At 41.6% G+C, this 17,697-nt stretch overlaps 1 protein-coding gene across 1 annotated transcript in view; it reads right to left on the bottom strand.

The window, feature by feature from the left end:
- The window catches only part of LOC143020823 (DNA repair protein RAD50-like), a 50,870-nt gene that overhangs the window by 10,880 nt on the left and 22,293 nt on the right, over positions 1-17,697 (bottom strand). The window contains exons 12-20 of the mRNA XM_076177636.1: positions 17,223-17,389; positions 14,612-14,705; positions 13,906-14,026; positions 11,539-11,627; positions 9,813-9,947; positions 7,827-7,975; positions 6,297-6,502; positions 3,993-4,162; positions 1,296-1,496 (exon numbers count right to left, since the gene is read on the bottom strand). Coding sequence (XP_076033751.1) covers positions 1,296-1,496; positions 3,993-4,162; positions 6,297-6,502; positions 7,827-7,975; positions 9,813-9,947; positions 11,539-11,627; positions 13,906-14,026; positions 14,612-14,705; positions 17,223-17,389 — 1,332 coding nt within the window. The remainder of the gene's footprint in view (positions 1-1,295; positions 1,497-3,992; positions 4,163-6,296; positions 6,503-7,826; positions 7,976-9,812; positions 9,948-11,538; positions 11,628-13,905; positions 14,027-14,611; positions 14,706-17,222; positions 17,390-17,697) is intronic.

The following is a 17,697-nucleotide window of genomic DNA, read 5'->3' as shown; positions in this document are numbered from 1 at the left end:
GACACTATTCTCCTCTCCCAACTACTTTCAGCTGTTGGCATGGAAACTGACCTACATTAGCACAACAAAGGCAGGAGTCCAAAGGTTCTTCCCAGAGAAATCTGCAAGAGGTTGTTGTTGTTGTTGTTCCCTAGACTGTCTGTCTGAGCAGTCCCGTCTCCCCAAGGAATGTCACAGCCGAAACAGGGTTTTCCCACAAATCCTTTATGAAATGTATGTTGCGATGTTTGTGTGCGTTATTGTATATAATGCAGTCTTCCATGACGTGTTGAATAACATGAGGTGAAGTGTTGCATCCTGGGCATTTGTTCACGATGCGGTCATTCAGTCTCTTCTGGTAGCTTAGAAGGGCTGGGTGGTGGCCGCGTCACAGTCCGGCCAGGTGGACTCTGTCCTTTCGTGGGAGAGAGGATTCAGAGGAATGGATATCAGGGGGTCTGGCGTGCAGCAATGTGTTGTCTTTTAATGTGTTAATTGAGCAGTGAGTGATGTGATTATGAATATGTTTCCAGAGGTTATTTGGTGGTTTTGGAGAAAGAGAAGAGAGTACAGTACTACCTCTCATTAACGGACTAAAAGGGGGGTAACGGTGTCCGTTGATTTGGAGTGGTTTTTGGGTGGCATAGTGATTGCACAGCACTAAACAACAACACCAAAAACACAACGAAAACACCGGAAACACAGCTAATTAACGTCTGTTAATGAGAGGTAGTACTGTATTTGTGTGTGATGTAGGTATGTGGGTGTTGTTTTGATGTTTGTTGGTGTGTGTGTGTGTGTGTGTGTGTGTGTGTGTGTGTGTGTGTGTGTGTGTGTGTGTGTGTGTGTGTGTGTGTGTGTGTGAGGTTCTGGAGACTGTTCCCAACTGTTGTGGGATTGTTGGTTTCCCACTTAACACTTGGGGCAACAATGGATTAACCCCTTCGATACGATGATGCCTACGTAGGCGTCATGAGGAGCAAATGGGTACGCGAGGATGCCAATGTCGGTGTCTTGATTATATTTATTGTAGTTGTACCTGCATGACCCCCATACTCTGTAAACTGGCTTCATCATATTTTCTATGGTTATCAAAATTCACGGGTGAAAGAGAGAACGAACAATACAGCGGTGACTTTATTTTTCATAATGCGAGTATTATGACGCAACATCGCACGTCTGGCAGCTAATGCTGCCCATGAGATTTTGGCCCGGAGTGAAGGGGTTAACTGATCCACTGTTTCTTCTGGCATGTGCAGATTCCCGTTTTACGCCCACTTTTACCTACTTCGAACCACAAACTTCTTTAAACTTACCTCCTTATTGCTCTTCTCTATATAATTTTCCTTTTCCTTGGTGATATTAGCTTTCTCTTTGTTCTTGGAATCTACTTCATACTTTATGGGTGTCACAGATTCCTGTGCCTTCTCCATCTCTTCAGTTAGCCTCTTCTTATCCTCCTCGTATTTTGTAATATCATTCTGCAGTTTTTGGGTGTCTTCCTCTTTCTTCTTGATCTATAATAATAAACAGACTTGTGAGGAAACCCCTATGCCCAGGAATCTGACAATCAATGTTTACTTAGCTCAAAAATGCAAAGAAAGCACAGCAATTGGAATAAAAAACAAAGAAGGCAATCATACATACATATACCAAGGCTTCTTCCCCTTTACAAGGGAGGTAGCCAAAAAGAAAAAGGGATAAAATCATTCCCACCTATTCCATCCCTAAATACACTCCACTCCCCTCTACCCTCCCTCCCATCTTAGCACCTCCCGGATGACGGGTCATCCCTGCACCTTGTCCACTGCCCTGGGTCAGAAGCAGTATCGCAAGACACAGCACATCCACAGCAAGGCCACTTCATTAAATCGGCGACCCCCCTTCTCCCTCCCCCCATGCATAAAAGGAGAAGACGGGGAGAAATCAATACGAGTAAAAGAAGTAACGACTGCAACAGCACTGTAGGAGAGAAGCCAAACACAGATTATGGGATCCAATGTATTTAACATTCCGCCCAGCAGGGCTTCTTCAGAAATAACATAGTGGACAAACATCTGACTCCTTATACAACCCAAGCGATAAATCAAAACAATGAATCTATTACAATAAATAAACCTTTAGCAATTTTAACAACAAAGTAACAAGCAATTTACGCAAATTGTGTTTACACCAGTTTCATGTTCATTTCTCCCCACAAGCTCGGGTTATATAAGGAGTCAGATGTTTGTCCACTATGTTATTTCTGAAGAAGCCCTGCTGGGCGAAACGTTAAATACATTGGACCCCATACTCTGTGTTTGGCTTCTCTCCTACAAACTAATCAATATTTAGTTAGTTCAAAATATCAAAGCAAAACAAACCAAAAAAAAAATTGAATAAATAAAAATAGAAATAAAAAACAAAGAAGATGAAGTTAGGAGGTAGGTTGTCTTTACTGATGAAAATAAGTCATATACAGTATAAGATAATTTGCTCAAGCAGTCACAATAATTTTAAAAAAATTGTAATACATTCATACATACATATACCAAAGGGTATTTCCCCCTACATGGGGGGTAGCCACAAAGAAAAAGGCATAGAAACCACTCCCACCCATTCCACTTCCTGCATATTCCATTCCTCTCCACCCTCCCTCTCATCTTGGCACCTCCTGGATGATGGGTCATCCCTGCATCCTGTCCACTGCCCTGGGTCAGAAGCAGTGTCGCAAGACACAGCACATCCACAGCAAGGCCGCTTCATTAATTCAGCAACCCCACCTCTCCATCCCCTCATGCAGAAAAGGAGAAGACAGGGAGAAATCCCTTCGGGCTGCGTCATTTTTTTTTTCATACATACTTCCTCATCCCCCATCCCCCACCCACTCCCCCTCATGCATCATAGCATCATCTATACACAACCCCTCTCCATTCACCCCTATCTTCCGTCCTCTCCCTTTCTTCCTCCTCAGACATTCCTCTCTTTTGTAATGCCCCTTTCACCCCATCCATCCATCTCATCCTAGGACGCCCCCTCATATTCACTCCTTCCACCTCTGCCTTCCATACATCTTTTACTAATCTTTCTTCACTCATTCTTTCCATGTGTCCAAACCATCCTAATATCCTTTCATCAACCCTATCTCCCAATTCCCTTACCACCCCTGTTCTCCTCCTCACCTCCTCATTTCTTACTCTATCCAGCCTAGTAACCCCTATCATACTTCTCAGACATTTCATCTCAAACACATTCAAACTCCTTCTCTCTTCCTCTCTCATGTTCCATGTTTCTGTCCCATACATTGCTGTTGGCACAATCACTCCTTCATATAACCTCCTCTTAGCATCCATTCCCAGATGTCTATTTCTCATTTCACTTTTCAATCCACCAAGGCATTCACTCGCTTCTCTCAATCTACGTTCTACCTCCACCCCCACTCCTCCCTTTCCTGTCACATTCACACCCAAATATCTAAAACTATCCACTTCCTCCAGTCTTTCACCCTTAATGCACCTCCAGCCTGCTGTCACTCTCTCCCCTTGTACATCTCATCACCTTACTTTTACCCATTTATCTTCAGCTTTCTTCTTTCACACACCTTCTCAAACTCTGTTACTAACTTCCTCAATCCCTCCTCTGATCCTGCTACAGAGGTTATTATAACCACATTTATCTCTACTCCTTCAAAATACAAATGAACAGCAAACCAAACATATGAGCACAAATGTAAATTGTAACAGGAGAATGCAAAAGAAATCAAGTAATCTAAAGGATTTGTACCCACAGCATACATAATTTAAAGAATATGTTAAAATAGTAAGATAGAATATACAATGGAAATGATTTCCAGTGAAAACCACAGATAGGATACAACAACAGCAAAAATGACAAAATAAAGTGGGAAAACTCCGACTTCTAATTCCTAGGTAAATACAACAAAAATGACAAAAGAAAATGGGAAAACTCCGACTTCTAATTCCTTGGTAAATACAACAACAAAAACGACAAAAGAAAATGGGGAAAACTCCTACTTCTAATTCTTTGGTAACCGCTTTGTTCTTCCTCTCCATCAAGCTCTGGAGTTTTTTGTTATGGTCCATGAGGCATTCTCGTTTATTCTCAATTTCCGCTCGCAATTTCTTGGTCTTCTCATCCAATTCGGTCTGTTTCCCCATGGCTTCTTCCAATGACATATCATTATCTGTGTGGGAAAAATTAAAATATGCATATACTAAGTATGATAAATTTAAGAATAGACTGTATCTAACAAGCACTGCTCCATTCCTGTATACAGTACTACCTCTAATTAATGGACTAAAAGGGGGGTAATGGTGTCCATTGATGTGAATAATCCGTTGATTTGGAGCGTTTTTTGGGTGGCATAGTGATTGCACAGCACTAAACAGCAGCACCAAAAACACCGAAAACGCAGCAAAAACACCTCAAACACAGTAAATTAATGTCCATTAATGAGAGGTAGTACTGTATATGTATAACAATTGCTGCCTCAAATTCCATGGACTGGAAACCCCACGGCCCAACAATGGCTGTTAACAGTCTTTGGACAAAACAAAGAAACTAATACAACAATATACAAACAATGCATATGCTCAGTGTTGAATTATGCGAGTCCTGCATGGGCTCCTAATCTCAGTGAGACACACCACAACACCCTTCAAATCATACGAGACAAAGCCATAAAAACAATTACAGGCTGCACAAATACAAAACCTACAGACCATTTACACCATGAAACAAAAGTCCTCAAAGTCAAGGACCACCTCGACATGAGAGGCACACAAACACTTGCCGCAGCCACCACAAACACATCACACCTGCTACACTACATAGCAGAACACCCACACACACCAAGAAACATTAAAACAACACCCAAAGACCTTTATCACGCACAGATACTCTCTTCTCTTCCTCCACAACCACCAAATACCAGCCTCCAGAAACATATTCATAATCATATCACTCACCGCTCCATTAACACACTGAAAGACAACACACTGCTGCATGCCAGACCCCCTGATATCCACCCTTCTGAATCCTCTCTCCCACGGAAGGACAGAGTCCACCTGGCCAGACTGCGGTGCAGCCACCACCCAGCACTTCTAAGCTACCAATAGAGGCTGGATGACCGCATTGTGAACAGCTGCCCAGGATGTAACACTTCACCCCATACCATACAACACATAATGGAAGACTGCATTATACACAATCATGCATGCAAACAACACAACATACACTCTATAGAGGATCTGTGGGAAAACCCAGTTTCGGCTGTGGCATTCCTTGGGGAGACGGGACTGCTTGGACAGACAGTCTAGGGAACGACAACAACAGCAGTCTTTGGACCTTCCCATAAATCTTTGTGGGAGGAAACATTTGTGTAGGACTGTTTCTGTGTCATCACCTTATTGTAGCACTCAGGGGAGGGAGTAGTTACAAGTGGTTAGCTCTGCTTATGTGAAAAGGTGAAGAAAATACAGAGTTGACAGATATATATATATATATATATATATATATATATATATATATAGGGATGAAATGTATGTGGGGATGAAATTGGTGGGAGTGTTTTTATGCCTTTCCCTTTTTGGCTACCTCCCTTGTAAGGGGGAAGAAGCCTTGGTATATGTATGTATGTATGTATGTATATATATATATATATATATATATATATATATATATATATATATATATATATAAAACTGAAGGTAGAAGAAGCAGACGAGGAGTAATGGGAGAATTTCACGCTTTTGTGATCAAGACCCTGCGGGTCGAAACGTTAAAGCGTGAAATTCTCCCATTACTCCTCGTCTGCTTCTTCTACCTTCAGTTTTATTTGTCATAATATAGTCAATATATATATATATATATATATATATATATACTGTATATATATCTCCTGGGCCTGCTCTAAAGACCAAATCAGCCCCTCTGAGGTGCACCTTCATGTGGGGGTAAAGGTGTTGGGCAAATTTTCAACACATGGAAAGGATACCATTTTCTCTGACATCTATGTCTCAAAAGACCAACTTCTAGGTACCCGGTATTGGATCCTGTGGTAATGTATAACCACCCAGACACCTAAAGCAGGATATAATATTATAAAATAGTTACAATATCATATACTAAATAAAAGAACTGAAAAGAGAGGAACGGGAAGTTAGAAGGAAGCAACAAATACTAGAACAAAAATTATCTGACGAGATGTAAGATTCACTAAGTGGGTAGATTACGGAAAATACAAAAATACCGGGGTAGATGGGCTGTGTACAAAGAGAGAGCAACAGAGAGCAAGAGAGAAATAATAAATATTTTACCTGATGAACCAAGAGTCACTTTTAGGTCTTCGATGAGATCAGTCAGCTGCTGAATTTTCTTCTGGTTGTTGTCAATAGTGATAACATCAGGCTGGATGGTCTGCGCAACATCCTGGTCACTCTTAATCATGTCAATCACAGTTTGCTTGGCTTCAAGTTTCTCTTTGCTCTCCTTCAAGGACATCTTGTCAGATTCCAACCCCTGCCTAAATATATATAAATACAATACATACATATATATTCGTATATATATATATATATACATATATATATATATATATATACACATAACATATATGTATATAAATACATATATAAATACATACATACATATACCAAAGGCTTTTTCCCCCTTACAAGGGAGGTACCTAACAAAGGTATAAAGACCACTCCCACCCATTCTATCCCTATACACTCCACTCCCCTCCACCCTCTACCCTCCCTCTTATCTTGACACCTCCTGGATGATGGGTGCCAAGATTATACATACGAAAGGCTTTTTTTTCCCCTTACACGGGAGGCAGTCAAAAGACAAAAGCATTGAAACCACTCCCACCCATTCCATCCCTAATACACTCCACTCCCCTCCACCCTCCCTCTTATCTTGGCACCTCCTGGATGACGGGTCATCCCTGCATCTTGTCGACTGCCCTGGGTCAGAAGCAGTGTTACAAGTATCTCTTGAATATATATTTTTCTTAACTCCTATATGCCATTTACTGACAAGCACTGTATGTAGGCATGGGAGAGAGAACCTCTTACCCCTTTTAATAATATCTCATTCATCCCTTTCATTCATTCCAGCCTCATAAGAAAAACTACACCAATGCATCTACAAAAAAATTCAATTTCCTATGAAATAATTTTATCCCTCCCTCTCCCTCCTCCCCTCTCTCTCTCTCTCTTTCTCTCTCTAATTTTTTTTCTTCAATACAAAAGGGCCCTTCTTCTTTTATACCGGCTGCTACCATACCAGGCTCTTCATTCCATTATAAAAGCCTGGTAGCGGCCAGAATAAAAGAAGTGGACCATGGGCGGAAGACTGGGATGACCGTTCATCCGTGAGGCGTTTGCATGAGAGGGAGGAAAGGGTGGTGGATGGGAGTGGAGTATGCAAAGGTGAAATGGATGGGAGTGTCTTGGCTACCTCCATTATAAGGGGGAAAAAGCCTTTGGTATATAGATATATAGAAAATTATTCCATGCAAGCATAAAATTAAACGGCCATAGTGACATTACATGCCCCTGGCTAAAACCAACACTCACCTCAACATCTCATATTCGACTTTCACACAAAACTTCAAAGTACAGCGAGACCTCTCATCAACAGACATTAATTAGCTGTGTTTGCGGTGTTTTCGCTGTGTTTTCGGTGTTTTTGGTGCTGTTGTTCAGTGTGTGCAATCACTATGCCACCCAAAAACCACTCCAAAACACCGAAAACAGAGTGAAAACACCGCAAACACAGCTAATTAACGTTCGTTAATGAGAGGTCTCACTGTAATGAAACTCGTCAAAGTAAACGCTAACCTCAAGGTGTCAAGTTCTTTTATGGTCTTGTTGACCCGTTCTTGCTGTGGTTTGAGCTGCAGCATCTCATCGTAGCGTTTCTTCTGGAGACTCAAACGGTCCTTCGCTATTCCCAGTTTACTCGGAATACGGCTTATCTTGGACTCCAGCTAAAGAAACAAAGTAGGTCATTGGTTAACTTTGGTGTTTATATGCAATGCAACTATACATCAAAACTTAACGTCTTTCTTTTATGCATAAATTCAAACCTCATCAACCCACAACATTTACATACATATATATATATTTAAATATATACCAATAGCTTTTTCCCCCTTACAAGGGAGATAGCCAAAACACAAAGGCATAAAATCCACTCCCACCCATTCCATCCCCACATACTCTACTCCCGTTCACCTCGTCCCTCCCTCTTATCTTGGCTCCTCCTGGATGAAGGGTCATCCCTCCATCTCACCCACTGCCCTGGGCCAGGGCCAATGTATCAAGACACAGCACATCCACAGCAAGGCTGCTTCATCTAATCGGTGACACCTCATCTCCGTTCCTTCATGCAGAAAAAGAGAAGACGGGGGAGAAATCCTTTTGGGCTGCGTCAAAATATCATTCACACATATTCCCTCACTCCCCATCCCCCACCAACTCCCTTTCGTACATCACAACATTATCTATACACAACCATTCTCCACTCACTCTTATCTTCTGTCTTCTCTCTACCTTCCTCAACAGACATTCCCCTCTTTCTCAACTCCCCTTGTCCCCAATCCATCCATCTCATCGTTGGTCACTCCCTCCACCTCTGCTTTCCACACTTCTCTTACTAATCTTTCTTCACTCATTCTTTCCATGTGTCCAAACCAACCCAATACTCTTTCATCAACCCTATTTCCCATCTTCTTTTCCACCCCCATTCTCCTCTTCACCTTGTTTCTCACTCTATCCAGCCTAGTAACCCTTATCATACTTCTCAGGCATCTCATCTCAAACACACTCAAACTCCTCCTCTCTTCCTCACTTATGTTCCACATTTCTGACCCATACAGTGCTGTAGGCATAATCACCCCTTCATACAATCTCCTCTTATCATCCATTTCCAAATGTCTATTTCTCATTACACCTTTTAATCCCCGAAGGCATTTACTTGCTTCTCTCAATTTACAATCTACCTCCGTAGATTAAAATCATATGCGTGCAATCAGTTTCATGCAACTGGTTATGTCAATACACGAGGTGGCTAACAATTGTCAGGAAACAACACAATATTTCTCCCAAGTGAATTCTATACCTGCCCAATGGCCAATGCCAGCTACCTGGGTGGGAACCTCAAGAGACACGAGGTAAAAGACTGAATGATTTCTACAGAAGTTATGCTACCCTTCTATAAAGTAATCTTCACATTTGGTTCTTCAAATCAGTATATTTCTAAATCAAGGTTACCTTTAAGCTGCGCGCATATGCACATGCACGTTTTACAACTAGAGTACATAAAGAAAAAATCTGTACACACAAGTTTTTCAAATTATATCAAAATCCATTCAATAAAGAAGTTTCACCCAAACATCAACATATAAATTCTCTAAAGATATGGGAACTACCCACTGTCAAACCAATAATTGGAGGTAATACAATCTTACAAATTGTGCGTATTTGCTTAAATGCTCAGATGGTGACTCACATGGATGTGTACATACTTTTCAGGGAAGGCAAAGTTTGTACACAAGCCAGTTTCTACACACATTCACAACAAAATATTAGAGGGAACATTGTTCTAAATACTTACTATTTGCTTCAACTCCTTTTCCTCATACATCTAGCCCTATCAAGAACTGTTTTCTATTACCTTTTGCTTAATTTCTATGAACTCATTCTTGACTTTATGTTCAAATTTCAGAATCTCCTGTACTGGAGATTGTACTACTTAAGCATTTTGGTTAGTTTACCTCTCCCTACCCAATCCCAGTTCTTCACTAAACACAAATAATTACTCACCTCTTCTTGTAGTTGAGTTACATCATCATTGGAGGGAAAGTCTCGATGGCAGAGAGGACAACAATTCTTTTCACCTAATTTAGAGATAAATCGCCTAAGCACAGTGATGGAGCTTGACAGATTACCACATTCTTTCTGTAGATAAAAGTAGAAGGGAATATTATATCATTATAAGAGGGTATATATAAAAAAAAAAAAAAAAATTAATTGGGGGTGACATCATGCAAACACCATACATGAATTTAAAAACAAACTTGATGTTGCGAGATACAAAGATGGGACACCACGAGCACACCTCCCCTTCCTAAGGAATACATACATACATACATACCCCAAAGGCTTTCCCCCCCTTTACATGGGGGGGGGTGGGGGGTACTCAAAAAGAAAAAGGCATAGAAACCACTCCCACCCATTCCATTTTCTACATATTCCACTCCCTTCCACCCTCCTCCCTCCCTCTTATCTTGGCACCTCCAATGAATACACCTACGTAAATACACACACACATACATATATTGAAACAAGGCAAGATAAACTGGTGAGTATGAGACACTATTACTACAACCATGATACCTTAGTAATAACTCTGTGGCTTCTGCATCTGGGAAATGAATGTAGACCTGAGTTGCTAGGCCCTTTTCTTACCAACTAACCCATGGAGGGTAAAAAAGACTCACAACCTCACATTATTTGTATGCATCATTTTTTCGCTTCATTCTAAGTCTTCATCTCCAACCTTGTCTTTACAATTTGGGAGAACAATAAGAATAGGTGTAAAAGATCAATCAATAATTTGTTCCCTTTGTCTCTCTTGCAGTGGACCCAAGGTCTCCAAGAATCCACCAACAGCCTCCAGGTAGGACCATAAGTCAATAGCTCTTTTAAACATGACTTATGACAACAGCCTCCGGGTGGGACCATAAGTCAATAGCTCTTTTCTACATGACTTATGACAACAGCCTCCAGGTGGGACCATAAGTCAATAGCTCTTTTATACATTACTTATGACAACAGCCTTCAAGTGGGACCATAAGTCAATAGCTCTTTTCTACGTGACTTATGACAACAGCCTTCAGGTGGGACCATAAGTCAATAGCTCTTTTCTACGTGACTTATGACAACAGCCACCAGGTGGGACCATAAGTCAATAGCTCTTTTCTACATGACTTATGACAACAGCCTTCAGGTGGGACCATAAGTCAATAGCTCTTTTCTACGTGACTTATGACAACAGCCACCAGGTGGGACCATAAGTCAATAACTCTTTTCTACATGACTTATGACAACAGCCTTCAGGTGGAACCATAAGTCAATAGCTCTTTTCTATGTGACTTATGACAACAGCCTTCACGTGGGACCATAAGTCAATAGCTGTTTTCTATGTGACTCATGACAACAGCCTTCAGGTGGGACCATAAGTCAATAGCTCTTTTCTACGTGACTTATGACAACAGCCTCCAGGTGGGACCATAAGTCAATAGCTCTTTTCTACGTGACTTATGACAACAGCCTCCGGGTGGGACCATAAGTCAATAGCTCTTTTCTACATGACTTATGGACCTGCCTGATGACTGTTACCAGTTTCCTGGCAGCCACAGTTTTCTGCAAGAAAGACTGGGGCAATGGATTCATTGATCTTAACAATTGTTCTGATAGCTCTCCCTAGACCTATCTTAATGCTAAAACTAAAGAAATGGATTATTGTTCAAAGTAATATCAAACTTACGCTTAAATTTTCAATACCGATGTTGGTCTTGTCCAATGTTGACTCTAGATTCTCCCCCTGACATATTGAATCAATCTTCCTCTTCATTTCTGAAATGAAACATGTAATTCTTCTTAATAATAATAATAATACATATAACAAGGGCTTTCTCCCTCTTACAAGGGAGACAGCCTAAGTCAAAAGGCATAATTCCACTCCCACTCATTCCACCCCTCCCTCCCTCTCATCTTAACTCCTCCTGGATGAGGTCATCCCTACATCTCACCCATGACCCTAGGTCAGAAACAATGCAGCAAGACACAGCACATCCACAGCAAGACCATTTCATTTAACCTCTTCAGTACGGGCCAAAATCTCGCAGGCAGCATTAGCTGCCAGATGTACGATGTGTCGTAATAATACTCGCATCATAAAATATAGTCACCGCTTATATCGATCATTCTCTCTTTCACCCGTGAATTTTGATAACCATAGAAAATGTGATGAAGACAGTTTAGAGAGTATGTCATTACGCAGGGGCAACTACAATAAATATAATCAAGACGCCATTATGGCAGCCTCGCATATCCACTTGCCATGCCGCCTACGTATGCGGCACCGTATGGAAGGGGTTAATCGGTGACCACCCTCTCCATCCCCTCATGCAGTAACATTGAAGACAGGGAGAAATCTCTTCAGGCTGCGTCAAAATATCATTCACACATAATCACTCCCTAAACCCCCCCTATCCCCCATCCACTCCCTTCCGTGCATCACAATGTCATCCATACACAGACATTCTCCACTTTTCTGCCTTCTCCCTTCCAAGCTCAACAGACATCCCTCTCTTGCTCAATGCCCCTTTTACCCCATCCATCCATCTCATCCTCAGTTGTCCACTCATGTTCACTCCATCCACCACTGCCTTCCACACTTTTTTTTACTAATCTTTCTTCACTCATTCTTTTCATATGTCCAAACTATCCCAGTGATATGCCTTCTCTAAATCCATAAAAACCCAGAGGACATCCTTACCTTTACCCAAAAACTTCTTCCATATCTGCAGAATTCCTTCCTCCCCCGGACCACCACCCCCCCCCCCCAAAAAAAAAAAAAAAAAAAAAAAAATATATATATATATATATATATATATAACTCCCTACTCCATCAACTCCAAAGAAAAAAACTCTCTCCCAAGAGAACCAAGAACACTAGTATGCTTCCATTCATGTCATTATCCTAGACATTATCACCACAGAATAGGCCTGGCTACGGAAACATACTCCCCCAGATGCAACCATCACACAGAAGACACCAAATACCTTGCCCTACACTGCCCAAGCCTAACCATACCCACACAATAACCGTTTTTCTTCCTTGAGTGATTTTTGGGCTGATGTGCCGATAACCTGGGAACTGTGGTCTTCCTGTAAGAGAAATAGGGTGTAACAGATTGATTGACTCATAGAGAGGGTAGTACATACATATACCAAGGATTTTTTCCCCCTTACAAGGGAGGTAGCCAAAAAGGAAAAGGCATAAAATCATTCCCACCCATTCCATCCCTAAATACACTCCACTCTCCTTCACCCTCGCTCCCATCTAAGCATCTCCTGGATGACGGGTCATCCCTGCACCTTGTCCACTGCCCTGGGTCAGAGGCAGTGTCGCAAGGCACAGCACATCCACAGCAAGGCCGCTTCATTAAATCAGTGACCCCCCTCTCCATCCCCCCATGCATAAAAGGAGAAGACGGGAAGAAATCCCTTTGGGCTGCATCAAATTTTGCTCACGTGTACTACCTCACCCCCCTACACAGGTTTGGAGTAGGTGAGTGAGAGAGGAAGGAAGAGGGAGGTGAGTTAGTTGTCTTTTGTGGATGACAATGCACTTGGGAAACTGGTGTACCATTTCCTTTAACACAACAAGTGTGGTGAGGACCAAGGATGACCTTTTATCCATATGGTACTGAGATGGGAAGGGCAATGATTAGAATTTTGATATGTGTGGGATGGGTGTTGGGTGAATGTATACTTTGAAATGGCCACCCTTTCAATATGGGGGAAAAGGTCTTATAGTGTATGTATGTATATATATAGGTGTTGTATGCATATATAACATAAGCATACATACATATACCAAAGGCTTTTCCCCCTCACAAGGGAGGTAGCCAAAAAGGAAAGGCATAAAAACTACTCCCACCCATTCCATCCCCAACATACTCCACTTCCCTCTATAACATAAGCACATTCAGAAAATGGAATGGTAAAATCATCCATAAGAACATCATCTGAATATGTGAATATCATAAAATGAGGGTACGGCTCTTCTATCCCACAAGTCATGTAAATAAAAACACACACCTTAAATTCATGTCGATTCTCCTACCTTTGATTTCTTCTTCCTTCTTTTCTATATTAATCTGGCAACTCTTTATTTGAGTTTCCAATTTTGTTTCCGTTCTGCTGAGACCTTGCTTCTCGATATCCAAATCTGCCAAGTCATCCCTCTGAAATGCATAAACCAAAAAGTAACATAAAATGAGGACAACAATAGATCATGAGTCAAACAATGGCAAAGTTTTGAAGTTCAAACAATAATGAATACCTACTTTATAAAAGAATTTAAGAGTGGTGACTGCATCTAGGACAGTTTAAATCTGTGGCCAGGTCTATTCTTTGTTGGAACTCTCTCAACGACAGAGTGACCTGAAAATCCACGTGAACAAGTCACATAAACACGGACTGGAAGCGAAGCCTTTATTCCTGACTTTTTGTCTACCGACTTTCGTCAATAGACGAAACATCAGGAATAAACGCTTCGCTTCCAGTCTGTGTTTCCTTTGCCGTGTTTACGTAGAGTGACCTGAGCACAGGGGAGTTAGTGTGGTTCTTGTCTGGTGTAGAAAGGTTATCTCTGTGGGACTTATATCTGTGGGTTGCTGTTTAGTGTTTTTTCTTGAAGGGCTTGTTGAGTCATCCAGACGTGAATATCTTTCCGCGTGGATGTTTTGTGTGTTTGGGTGGTGGATTATTGTAGAGGGACAGGGAGAGAGAGAGGAGAGGTAAACGGAGGAAGTATGAGAGAAACTTACCAAATTTGCAATACGAGCTTCAAGTTCATTTTTCAAGTTTCCTTTACGATTTTCACCTAATAATTGTTCAATATCATCTTCTCGTTTACGTTTCCTGTAAGTACAGTATTGTGAGAAAAATTAATCTTCACTAAAATATTTCAAATTGTAATACCTACCTAATAAGTGTAATACCTTACATATGCTAAAGCCCCCTTTCCCTCCCCTATGTAGGATGGCCAAGTCAAACCACACAACCAGAGAGAATATTGATAAACATGTTATTACATTTTTTTCAATTGCTCTCTCCAAACAATGCATGCTGACAACCTGTTTTAATTTTTTTTTTTTTTTTTTTTTGTGTGTGGGCTCATATATCACTGAATGGACAAATGGACATTGGAGATGAAAATCAATTAGTGCAAAGAAGGTAAACAAATGTCTTAGAAGAAATGACGAGTGTCACAAGAAATAGGTAACCAGGGATGAAGGAGTGATGGAGCCCATTGTGTACAGAGTAGACTCGGAACTTGAAGGAGGCAGCAAAGAGGTGCCTCAGTGTGTTTGAGGAGTGTGATGGGTATTATTGAGGAGGTAGGAGGTATTGAGGAGAGCAGGAATGGAAAGAAGCCTGGTTAGAGATATGAGGGGGATGACAGCTAAAATTTCTGGGACATACAAGAATTTAAGAACAAACTTGATCTTGTGAGATACAAAAGCGGGTCACCACGTGCATAGCTCCCCTTCCCGTAAAATACAACTGGGTAAATATATCCTACAAGGTGGATAATTGAAGAGAGATTGTTTATTTGGAAGTGTGGAAGGGAGAAGAGCATCAGGAAGCCCGAGGATAAAGACCATGAACAGTCTTGTAAACTACATTAGAGGAGAATGGACAGTGAGACGGATGGTGAGGCTGGTGGAAGATAGGGAAAGTTGGCACTCCATTACTGACAACATCACTTGACGGTCACTTCAGTGTTAGGGTAGGTGTTACAAGGGTGAACGGAGAAGGTTGAGGCGGATTGCAGGAGAGGAGAGAGATTGTTTATTTGGAAGTGTGGAAGGGAGAAGAGCATCAGGAAGCCCGAGGATAAAGACCATGAACAGTCTTGTAAACTACATTAGAGGAGAACGGACAGTGGGACTGATGGTGAGGCTGGTGGAAGATAGGGAAAGTTGGCACTCCATTACTGACAACATCACGTGACAGTCACTTTAGTGTTAGGGTAGGTGTTACAAGGGTGAACGGAGAAGGTTGAGGCGGATTGCAGGAGAGGAGAGCTCAGTCAGACAGGGAAGATCAAAGGGTACCGAGATGGTTTTGATCATAAGGAAAGAATGAGTGAGGAAAGACTGACAAAAAGAGTGTAGATGGCGGAGATGGACAGAGTGGATCAATGGGGAACACTGTGAATATGACGGATGGAGAGGATGAAGGGGGCATTGGGTGCACAAGGAATGTCTGTCAAGTATGGAAGAAAGTGTAAAAGATGGGAATGAACGGGAAATGTCTGTAAATGAATAAACAAATGCATGACAGGATAAAAGCAGAAGAAATGTGGATTTGGAGAAGGATTCTGAAAATTTCAAGGACAGAATTTAAAAGGAAGAAATACTGCAGCAAATAGGAATACAGAAGGAAATAACAGCAACTATCAGGAAAAGGCAGTTACACTTTGTAGGACACGTCATGTGAAACAACAATTAGAATATACATGCCTAATGGGAAAAATAGAAGGAAGGAAGGCAAGAGGAAGACCGTGCATAAAATATGTAGATGGGCAAAGGACATCTGTAGGAGAAGAAATAACAAATGTCATCTTGTTAAGAAGAGCCATGTGCAGACAGGAATGGAGCTCCATGGTGGCCAACGACCAAGTGGATACAGCACCCTGGTGAGGTGAGGCCAGTTTCATGAAAGCTGGTGTGTGTGTGTATGTGTGTGTGTGTTTTTAGCTAGTTGCATGAGGGGGACAGAGGAGGGGGTCGCCGATTTTAATGAAGCAGCCTTGCTGTGGATGTGTTGTGTCTTGCGATACTGCTTCTGACCCAAGGCAGTGGACAAGAAGCAGGGATGACCCATCATCCAGGAGGTGCCAAGATAAGAGGGAGGGAAGGGGGTGGAGTGTGATGGGGATGGAATGGGAGGGAGTGGTTTTTATGATTTTGTTTTAGCTACCTCCCTTGTAATGGGGGGGAAAAAGCCTTTGGTATATGTATGTACCTAGTTGTATTATACAGGAAGGGAGCTATGCTCGTAGTGACCCGTCTTTGTATCTCTCGGCCTCTAGTTTGTTCTTAAATTCTTGTATGGTTTTGGTCACCATATAATGAAAAAGTAGAGGTAAACTAGCTATGGCAGTCTGGTCCAATTGTGGAAGCGCAATGTCTCACTGCACTGCTTTGACCCGAGGCGTGACGTGGGAGACCGGGTTGGCCTTTCATTCGTGTTAAGACGGTAAAGGAGACAGATGAGTGTTGAATGGGTGTTTGCATTGACTCAGCCACCCCCTTATAAGGAGGAGAAGGCCTTTTGGTAGGTACCGTACATACGAACATAACCTGACTGAACTAATATGGTCGACACAATCCACTAACATTTCAAGCTTCTACGTAAATGATAACTTACAAATGTTCAATTTTTTCCTTCAGTTTTTTTACTTCGTTGACGTTCATGTCATACTGGGACCTCGCTTCTGCTTCCTTCGTCATCTGCTTTACGAGCTTCTTGACTGATTCAAATTCGTGTTCTACTGTACACTGAGATGACTTGAGATTTTCAATTTCTTTGTTGACCTGAATTAGAGAATATCATTAATTCAATAGATAGCTTATCTGAGAAGTATATTACAAAGGATTACAAAGGAGGAGCATGCCGACAGGAGGCCTTTTGGTCTACAACTAAGTTGGATGAAAAATATATATATGTCTCTTGATGGTGTAATGGTCTAAGTCACTACAGCACTGGTCATGTGCTGGCCGTAGGTTTGACTCCTCTGGCATACTACATTTCAATTTCTGCATGTTGCCCACACGGTTCTTCCGATGATGATGGCTTAGAATTAAATTGCATTGTGGTTGATATATATATATATATATCTATA

Source organism: Oratosquilla oratoria, chromosome 40 (assembly GCF_046742065.1).
Source record: "Oratosquilla oratoria isolate Oo_2021 chromosome 40, ASM4674206v1, whole genome shotgun sequence".
In the NCBI taxonomy this organism is placed as follows: domain Eukaryota; kingdom Metazoa; phylum Arthropoda; class Malacostraca; order Stomatopoda; family Squillidae; genus Oratosquilla; species Oratosquilla oratoria.
Note: the sequence above shows the minus strand (reverse complement) of the source record. Positions and strands in the feature narration are given on the sequence as shown.